The sequence below is a fragment of the Parasteatoda tepidariorum genome, chromosome 2 (genome assembly GCF_043381705.1).
Source record: "Parasteatoda tepidariorum isolate YZ-2023 chromosome 2, CAS_Ptep_4.0, whole genome shotgun sequence".
NCBI classification, from domain to species: Eukaryota; Metazoa; Arthropoda; class Arachnida; order Araneae; family Theridiidae; genus Parasteatoda; species Parasteatoda tepidariorum.
Window position 1 is genome coordinate 71,693,192 of NC_092205.1, and position 11,239 is coordinate 71,704,430.

At 31.4% G+C, this 11,239-nt stretch overlaps 1 protein-coding gene across 1 annotated transcript; it reads right to left on the reverse strand.

Moving 5' to 3' along the window:
* Positions 1–1,843: 1,843 nt before the first annotated feature.
* LOC107454472 (gastrula zinc finger protein xLCGF3.1) lies at positions 1,844–7,607 on the reverse strand. Its single transcript, XM_016071681.3, has one exon. It carries the CDS (start codon positions 3,069–3,071, stop codon positions 2,184–2,186), a length of 888 nt encoding a protein of 295 aa, XP_015927167.1. The 5' UTR covers positions 3,072–7,607; the 3' UTR covers positions 1,844–2,183.
* Between the last annotated feature and the right edge of the window lie 3,632 nt (positions 7,608–11,239).

Consider the following 11,239-nt stretch of genomic DNA (forward strand, 5'->3'; position numbering starts at 1 on the left):
CACGGACCAACGTTAATTTCGAGCCCTGAATCACGTTGCACAGATCAAAACAATCTCACCCATCTCATTAAATTTAAATTCAGTTAATTGTTTATAAACAATAAATGCAATAGTGTCAAAAGAATGTGTCAGTTTCACGCCACAAAGCAGAACTATTGGAAAGTCAGTCAAATGTAATCCCAATAGTGTAGATCAAAATCCTATCCTTTTCATTAAGTTTGATTTATTTGTTTATTAGTAAATGTAATAATGGCAAAATAATGTACCAGTTTCTCGCTTATTATTTAACTAAATAAATTCATACCATAAAGGAACACTATCAAAAAGTCAGTGAAATGTACTCAGTTCAGATCATAACTTTCTCATTAAATTTGAGTTATTTGTCAATAATAAATGTCATAAAATCACAAATTATAGATTTGCAACAAGTTTACTTTAATCTTTTGGCTCTAAAAATACAATAAATTCAATGGATTATTTTATAATGCTTTGCAATCTGAACTGGCTTCAATCTTTAATCATACGTTTTATTAATATAAGTTTTTATAGTTTAATGTTAATTACATTAAAAGCTATGCCCAGAGCTTTTTATTGCTCATGAATCTTCAGAACTGGTTGTGCAGTTCAAATATAGATTGCTCAGCTTGCTTCTTTAACCTGTCCAGTGTATTATGACAAAAATAACCAACCAAACAGTAAACAAATCAAAATAATGAAGGCCGAGATTTGTTAGTTTGAAAATAAAGCGTTAAAATTTTATGAATATTAATAATTTATAAATTCAAATAAAGTGAGATCCAATATTCATTATCAGATAAAGCAAGAAAATTATTTTCAATACCATGATAATTTTTATTTGCTTTGCCAAATTAAATTACGCAACACAATGAAAAAAAAATTTCAACTTTGAGTTAAGATAAGTCGAAAGCTTAGGGATACACTACATGAAACTGTAATACTTAAAAATTCTTTGTTTTTTAAACAAAATTAAGAAAAAAAAAGTTTTTGTAAATAGCAGGGATGAGAGTAGTTAGAAAGTAAAAAAGAGGAAATACAAGAATATATATATATATATAAAAATCGCACTTTTTTTGTCAAATTTAAACTTGTAATCCATGTGATTTTAAATCCCGATATGAGGCTTTTAAATCACGTGAATATGAAACTCTACATCAAATTTAAAAAGTGCGAAAATACAAATCATGATGCGTAATTTTTAGATCAAGATGCATAATTTTAAAATCGCACGACATTGGATTTTAAGCTCTCGCAGCTACATAGTGTTTTAAAAGCTCGCAAATACAAATCGCAATATTGGTTTTTTAAATCTCGTAAATAAGAATCGCAATGTACAATATTTAAATGGCCTGAATAAGAATCGCAACGTTCACCTTTGAAATCAGGTAAATACGAAAATCGATGCTTGATAATAAAATCGCGATTTTAAAAATACAAAACACGATATTAGATTTTTAAATCTCGTAAATACGAGTCATAATGTACGATATTTAAAAAGCGTAAATATGAATTACAATGCGCAACTTTTAAATCAGGTAAATACGAAAATAGATGATTGATATTAAAATCGCGTGAATAAAAATCGAGATATTTGCAGAGTCTGGATTACCTTAACCTATTATCAAACAAATTACCTTAACCCTTATTTAATACTTATAAATAAAAATACATAGTGGCTTGCTGGAACTGTATTGAAACTACTATTTCTCTCAAGTTAATATCTTTCTGCTATTTTTTTTTCGTGCAAGTTGTCACCAATGTTACATCGGATATAATAATTTATTTTTTGAACTTGATAAGTCAATAAACTCAAAACATAAATACATTTCTGAGCAACCTTTGAACTTTTATTTAAAGATAAATAGAATACATATGAAGCAATATGTAGAGATTAATTTTGACACAGTTTAGTCAACATGCATTTTAAATAAAACCTTATAATTTTATACAAATAAATGAAAAAAGTTGAAATGAATATTTAGTATAATTGTAATATTAAATATGAAAATTAGTCATATTATTTGAATTTAAATTTTTCTTCACCAAATACTACCAATTGTACAATATAACTGTAGTATATATTTTTTTAATGAAAGGTATGAGAAACAATTTTTAAAGAAAGAATGATTCTCATAGACGTAGATATAAATTACATATATTATAAACTAACTATCAATAAGAATAACATATTTCATTTCCACATTAGTAGACTCATTTTCACTTTTCTCTTCAGCAACAATAAAAGATTCACTTTCACGCAACTCTTTTGCAACAGATGAATCATTTTCACTTGTCACTTCTACACAAGAATCTTTTACAGGCAATTCATTTTCAGATTCTTCTACAACTGCAGAATTTATACCATTTTCTACAAAAGAAGAATCGTCTGCATTTTCTGCAGTAGATGTGTTATTTTCTTTTGCCGTAATAGTAGAATCACTTTCATTGTTATGTGTAAGAGAATGAAGAATAAGATTGCCTTTACTATAAAAGCTTTGTTTACAAACTCCACAAACATGAGAGTTTCCTTTACTATGTCTAAATCTATGCTGAGCAAGATGTTCTCTTTTAGCAAATGTGCGGTAACATATTTGACAGGCAAAAGGTTTCTCGGGATGAGAAGCAACATGTTCATCTAGAGCTTCCTGATTAGGAAAGCGCTCACTGCATATTCTGCACAATACATAATGAACGTAGGGATTACGCAAATGATTTTGCAATGACTGGTTGTCATAAAAACCCTTATTGCAAACAGTGCAAATGTGTTTTCTCGTTCTTCCTTCAGAATGCGTTAATGAGTGCAATCTCAGCGAACAAATTCTTTTAAATAATTTTTTGCAAGTCTCGCATTGAAACTCTTTGATTTCGGTGTGGATAATTTGGTGTCTTCTTAGTTTTTGGCTGGAATTAAACACTTTGTTACAAACACTGCATGGAAATTCCGTACCACGAGAATGAGATAATTCATGAAGATTCAAGTTATATTTATTGTTACATTTTTTACCACAGACTGAACAAATACAAGGTGTACCTGCTGCCTTCTTCTTAGCCATTTTTAAAACTAAGGGAATGAAAACAAACAAAATATTTACAGTAATTAGCGCCTCAAATATTAATAATTATTATCTTTTTTTAAATAAAAAATGAGTTAAAAAGAGAAAAACTCATAGAACGTAGATGCGACGTCACAGTTGACAGTTACAAACGTTATACTTACAATTTCTAATGAGTCTTGACTCCAGAGTTTAACGTGTGCAGAAATAAGTAGACAAATACTCACTATAGGGAAAGACCAATTTTGGACATGCGGAATCATGATCATTTATACAAAAACTAACTTTTTTTGCATGTGATGGCGCAAATTTAATAAAAAAGCCATAAGTATATTGCTGTATTAATAGAGCTTGATGAATTTCAAATGACCATGCCTAAAAAGCTACTTTCTTGCAGTGTATGTGAAAAAACATTCACGATAAAATGGCGTTTAAAAATTCACGAAAGAATCCATACAGGGGAAAAGCCATTTAAATGTGATGTATGTGGAAAAGGGTTTCGAGAAAAAGAAGTGCTGAATTTTCACAAATTCACTCATTCAGAAATCAGATCAATTGAATGCGATATCTGCGGAAAGTTTTTCAAAACAAAGCGTGAAATTAGTGTCCATAAAAAATTTCACACTCAAGAGAGAAATTATAAATGCCACATATGTAACAAAAGGTTTTATAACAACATGTCTTTAAAAATTCATTTGCGTAGCAAGCGTGTTCATTCTATAAAATGTAAGTTATGTGATGAACGTTTCACAGACAAAGAATCTCTCGAAATTCATATGTCTGATCACTGCGTCATGAAACATGCTTGCAATTTGTGTAACAAAACCTTCTCTATTAAAGATAGTTTAAACCATCATATTAAAAGCCATAATCAAACCAAGGATGCAGTTTCTTGTGAAATATGCTTTAAAAGCTTTGTTAGTAAGGGTACTTTGAATGTGCATATGAAACTCCATAACAGTATTGAAGAATTTAAATGTCACATCTGTGGGAAAAGCTCTCGACTGAAGTCAAATTTAGAAAAGCACTTAAAAACTCATGTATTTAAAACAAAATTTACCTGTGAAATTTGTAATAAGCAATTTACATCTATGGGTAACTTACGTGTTCACAAGAAAATGGTTCACATGAATGAAAAACCTCACAAATGTGATGTTTGTGAAAAATCATTCAGCTTAGCTGCAACTCTTAGACGCCATTATTTAGTTCATACTGGAGAAAAACCATTTGCATGTGATAAATGTGGTAGAAGTTTTAATCAAGCATCTATTCGTAAAAGACATTGGTGTTATGGGGGGAAAACTGAATAAGTGTCATAAAAGCTTTGCTAGAAAGTCAACCATAAATAAACACAAGTGTCAACCTATTGATTATGAGTGATTTAAGAAACGAAAAAATGTGTCAATGTTTGTGAATTTTTAAAGTATTTACATCTTATATGCCTGAAAAAAGCATTATCTTAGTTCCTGACAGCTTAAATGTAAATTTTTTTTTAGCAATGTACTTTATTGAATTATAAAACTATAATTTCTTAACATATCAAGATTGATTTAAAAATTAGTATATGAGTCATGATGAGTTAATTTTTTTTTATAAATTGACTAAAATTTGTTTTCGAAGAATGAGTGTTTGAACAAAATTTATCTTTGATTTTTTTTTCTTTGAAATGTTACTTAATACTACTTTTACTTTCATCAAAATTAATTTCAAATATTTGGATGAACTCTTTTTTTTATGTGTAATTTATCAAACCTGAAATGGAGCCAAAATGCAAATTGTAAAATTTAACATCTAAAAAAGGAGTGGAGGAGAATTTAATATGTTGGGCTTCTTACAAGTGTAAATATTTAGGAAAAGCTTATTTAATAAGTGATATGTCAGTGGTTTTGGAATTAATGTGCTGCAATTGTATAAGAACCGCATTTATTTTTGTATCAAAAATTTCTCACAAGCCATTATTTAATTAATTTAAATGAATTAGTTGGCAATTCAAAAGCTACATTTTAAAATTCAAATAAGAATTTTTCCTACATACTATTTTTCATTCAATAATAAGGTGAAACTGTTTTTTTGCTGCAAAAAAGCTTGCATCGGAAAACTGGGGAAAAGATGTGATTAACGCTGGGAGAGTTAAAGATATATATAAGGGCAATTCCACGAAAGTGTCTACTTTTAAGTGAAATTTTTTTTTATGAATTGCATATTTTAATTTTAAAAATATGTTCAAAAATAGCCAAAGTCTACATATTACTGTTTAATTTTTGATAATTTTAAGTTTTTTGAATCTGGCAGCATTCTAAAGTAATCACATGGCTGACAAGTGAATTCTTCACATTTGTGCTCAAATTGTTTTCTTGAAAAATACTTATAAAATAAAAGAAATGTATCTTTCTTTTGCAATATTTTGATAAAAATATGCATATAGTACAAAATTTAAACATTTAAAACATAGCCTTTAAGTCATTTTAAGTTTAATATATTAAATAAAAGTAACTTTTTTTTGTGTCATTCCGTCACATGTTTTAGTATATTTTTTTAAATAGCAACTGCGTTTTTGAATGAAAATGTGTATATTTTGGAATATAAAGCAGATGTGGCATAAGAATCAATGAGAAATTGTAAAATTCTATGCATTTGATTATTAACTTCCAATAATTAGCGTGACGGAATGACACATCTTCGGCGATGGAATGACAAAACGAGTCCTTGAGAAGCTTAGTCAAAAACTAGGGAATTATTTTTTTTTCAATTAACCTAATGGCTAAAACAGCTGTTGAAAGACAGATAAAATGTTGAAAAAGACCAAGATCCCCATGATATGATGAAGAAAAAAAACAGAGAAAGAAAGGCAGAGAAGAAAGCTTCCGCGACAAAAGTTGGACTTAAAAAACTCAGAAGTGCAAACGCTGTTGTGCAGAGATTGTGTAAACAAAGAAAAAATCAAATTCTACCAATCTCTTCACATACAAATAATTTAAATTCCCTATACAAATTCCTGCAGAGTCTTGGTAAAGCCATAAAAAAAATTGTACACTCACCATAAAAAAAATTGTACACTCACTTCCAAAATCACCAATAGAGGTAAAAAAATTAATTCAGTCTTTATGTGAGAAGTATTTAACATCGAACTCAAAAGAAACTAAGTGAGAAAAGTAATGTTGATGAGCTGTTTAATTTGGTTAAAAAAATTTTACTGTCAAGATGATGTTAGTTACAAGCCCCCAAGTATGAAGGATTCAGTCATAATACAAACTCTGACAGAGTAACGAAGAGTGCAGATGCAATATATACTTATGGCCTTAAAAGAGGCTTTTCATAAAGAAGCATATATTGATGTAAAGTGTGTCTTATCTCATTTTTGTTCTTATTCTCATTTTTGTTAAGTGTATTTCATTAATACCTCACAGCACATGCACCTATAAATACCATGTAATTGTGATGTTGTTCTAAAAGGCCAAACAAGATGTTGGCTGCTGTAAAACGGCACATAATATGTAAAAGAATTTTATGATTTCATAAAGTCGAAGCAACAAATCGTTGAAGTTTTGTTTTTGTCCAGCTATTCTATTTAAGAGAGGGCAAAAGAGAATGACTTCAGCTAGACACTTGCTACATTAGCATTGCCAGGAACAAGAGACCTGCACTAGATGCTCATGTAGTTGAGAAGCGAATCATCAAAATTGGAATGCTTTCTAATTTTAACCAAAACCAAGTGTATGATTTGAAAAGCCACTGTTTTGAAGAGGAAATGGAAAATATGATTGAGGAGTATGCGGTCGGCTCTTTAATCATTGTCCCATACTGCGAAAAAAAAGAAGGCACATTTATATGCAGCGCAAATTACTTTGATAAACAAAGACGATTTAGATGTTAAAGTATTTAAAGAACATGGGACAAAAATTGATTTATGCATAAATTTCCTGAGAACGAAGATAAGATGTGACATTGGCAAGTTAGATATAAAACCTCTTCTGAGACAACCTAATTTTCAAATTGTTGAAATTTTAACTGATTCTTACGTAAATATTAATTCTGTTTATCTGTTACATTCTGTTTATCATTTACATATTAATAAAACATTTTTTAAATGAAGACTTTCTTCCACTAAACTTTTTGTCATTCCGTCACGGTCATTCCGTCACAGCAAATAGATGTTAATAACTGCTAGCCAACCTGAGGTTAATTTTCCAAATTCACAATTTACATTGCTTACACATTATACTAAAAGTAAAAAATAGTTCAGGAAAATAATAGTTGCAAAATTCACAGAAACTACCAGTTCTAAGCGGCATGCCGAAAGCTTGGTTGCCAAAATGTCATTCCGTCACACAAGTAAAAAGTTCATAAAATTAAAAATAAAAAAAATACAAAATTCTTTTTTTTTAGTTTATGAATCACATTATACCAATAATAATGATATGCATGAGAAAAAATCATGTTTATTTGAAATTAGATGCATAGAAACTTCAATTAATTGTCATCATGCAAGTCAAAATGTCATTCCGTCACATATGGAATTGCCCATAAATTATGGTTTAAAACAACTTTCTGTATCTTTCCCTGAGTTCTTTGTTTTAAACTTACTGAGTATCATGGTGTACATCCTGTTGTATAAATCAACTTCTTATTTTTGATTTTCAGATATCAAATTTCTGGTATGTCGGTATGTATGTACATTTATTGTAAAATTTTTTAAAAGGTATGGAATTTCGAATTCTTTTGATGGGCTTGGGGTGGAGATGATTTTTTGTGGAACTCAACAGATGAGGATTGTTGGTGCGGGTTAACAAAAAGGGGGTAATTTATCCATGAATCTTCCCTTCTAATTAGCGTGGATTGTAATAGCGCTAGTAAGACCTAAAAATAGTAATTTTTCTAAATCTGGTAAATACTAGCATAGGAATACGACGAGAGAGAGCACCACCACAACCTTTTAACAGCTTGTTTATTGCGACTCTGACTCTTACTGTAGATGGCGCTGGAGTAAAGATACAATATACTCCCCGCGTTAAAATACAATACTGTATTTCAAACATATCAGCAATGAAATAATATCAAATATAAGTAATCTGCAAAAATAAACAATTCGGAAATGACATAACTTTTTTTATAAAATAGAAAAGAAATATATATATACATATAAAATTGACACAAAATGAAATGACTTAATCAAACTTCAACTGGCACTGGTAAAATGGCTAGCTTAGTGATAGGATGTTTGAAAATACCACATTTGGTTTTCGCACTGCAAACATGTTTGGTTTTCTTACTGCAAACTCATTTGTCTTTTCCTGGAAACAACTCCCATGAGCCATTGATTAATGGGCAAATTATCGTGTTTTACTATAACTACAGTGCCAATAGAAATGTTATCCTTTTCAAAGAGCCATTTCGATCGCTGGTGTAAATAAACCTATATGCATAAGACATTACATTAGTCAATTTTGAATAAAAATTTGTTATAGAAAATATTTGGTTTGAAAAATTGAAATGAGAAATTAATAGATTAATGTCTTATGATGGCTTGAATTCAGATTGATACATCTTTGAGTCCCTTTCGGAAAATAGTTCACTTTCAGACTCTTGAGTTCTTCCTTTGATTTATGGCGTTGGAACCCTGCCACCATAATGAGTGATGTAAAAGTTCCTTTGTTTCACAACCACTAGACAATATATCCGCTGGATTGGTTATCGACGGAACATAGTTCCAAACAGAATTCTGTGATAGTTGTTGGATTTCTTTCACTCGATTGGCGACATATTGTTTTAACTTTAAACAGTCAGTTTTTATGCATGCGAGAACTATTTTTGAGCCTGAATATATATAACCCTGTTCGTTGGGGACATTGAGAGAGTTCCGTACTTTGTCCAGTAGCCTGCATGCCAATATAGAAGATAACAGTTCAAGACGTGGAATAGTGAGTTGTTTTATAGGAGCAACTCTTGACTTAGAACATTCTGATGTAAGCTGGCCGTCTACATTTCGAGTTTGTGAGTAAATTACTGCTCCGTAAGCAAGGACACTGGCGTTGGCAAACACTTGTAGTTCCATTCCTGATGCATTGTCTGTCACTTTGCGTTTCACATGTAACTTGTGTATGGCTGGAAGATTGTGGACAAACAATTCCCATTCTTTGGCTAAAACTGGAGGAAGCACATCGTCCCGCGTTAACTTGAATGTCCAGAGTCTCTGAAGGAAGATTTTTACTTTTGTGATAATTGGGCCCACAAGTCCAAGCAGATCAAAGATACATGCTATGACGCTAAGCACATCTCTCTTTGTATATGTTTTTTGCCTTTTTAACGAAGTGAGTTGAAACCGGAATTCATCAGTTCGTCCATTTTGGTAAATCTGTGCTCTACGACATCAGTTGACTCGTCTAATTCTACTGCATTGGATCTCCACTTATGTAACTACATGCCACAAGATCTTAGAAGACCAGGCAACTCAGATTTAAGACGCACAGCTGTAAGTACGTTAGCCACTCCACTGACGATATCATCCATGTAAATGTCCCTCTGGAGAGCCTCGGCTGCAAGTGGAAATCTTTCAGACTCATCTCTGGCTGCCCGGAGGACTATTCGAGTGGCCAAAAAAGGAGCTAGAGTTGTGCCGTATGTTACGGTTTTCAATCAGTATGTTTTGCACGGTTGGTACTCGCTTGTTTTCCAAAGGATGTGAAGGTTTCTTTGGGAAGGTTCAACTAATATTTGACGGAGCATTTTTTGAATATCTGTCGTAAAGACAATGTGATGTTTACGGAAGCGCACCAAAATGTCTTTGTTTACCTGCCCTTTCATTTGTAGATCATTTAAGCTTATGCCAGTTGAAGTAGGTGCTGAGGCGTTGAAGACTACTCTGAGAGGAGTTATAGTCTTTTCAGGGTGGTAGACTCCATGATGGTGCAGATAGCAGTGAGGATAATTGCTTTTATCCACTGGATCTTGATCATCCTCTGTTTCTACGGACTCCATGTGACCCATGTCTAGGTATTCTTGCATGAACTTAATATAATGACTCCTCATAGTGTCATTCTGAGAAAGTCGTCTCCAAAGCTGATTAAGTTTTTGCTCTGCTAAATGTTTGGATTCTACCAGCTTATGGAGATCTTTGATTGGCATTTAATCCAGTGTCATGTCTCTTGTGAATATTTTGATAATGCTGCTCGCATAAAATATCTTCAAGGCTCATGTAATGCTTCTTTGAGCTTAAGCACTCCTCAACTTCTCAAAACTTTCTCAAGGTTTGCTCTAAAGTGTTAGTAGATTGGCTGATTAACACACAGAAGTCTTTAGCTTTATCCTGACTATTTGTACCTATTGCTTCCGTAAAGATAAACCCAAAAACAGATTTTCTTAAAACTATTTCAGTACCTGGTATGTTAATATCGCCTGTTCTCATAATTTCAAAAAATGCTTCCGCTCCTATGAGCCTGTCTATGTTAGCTAAATTTGCGAAAATATTAGGTTCTGCTAAATGTATGTTTTTAGGAAACTCAAGTTACTTTAAATGGTGCCATTAGAATAAAATATGTTATCTTTTTCACAATTAAGAAATCTAATGTTTTAAAATAAGTCCCATCCCTGTTAGTAATATCAACCTGTAATTTCCCTTTTACAACAGTTTTATTATTACCTAACCCTGCATTGGGGTTATATATTTTTCGCAATGGGACCTCTAATGCATTAGCAAGCGCTTCGGTTAAAACGTTAGAAGTTGAACCACTGTCTAAAATACACCTAGCTTAATAAGAGTACAAGCTTCGGAACTCCTAATAAATACCTCACATGTTGGCAAAATACCACTTTTATTTGAATAAGGAGTATTTTTGCTTGGTAGTGATAAAGTTTGAGCATTAATATTCGGAAATGTATTTTCCAAAGCCCTAGAATTATTAACATTTGAAATAAGAAATTGCTGACGCGACGAATCATTTACATTTTCCCCTTGACGCCTATATGACGGTCTCCACTGATGACAAAAATACAGCTGATAACTTCTAAAAGCAAGGAAAAGTGATTATAACTATTACTTTTCCAAAACGAAAATATGTAAATAAACAGTTTGAAAGCTTCTGCTTTTAGAAAAATGGTGACTAATTTTATAAAAAAAATGACTATTTAAAAAAAAATGCGGCTGCCAAAGACGTGATGTGTTGCTAACTTTG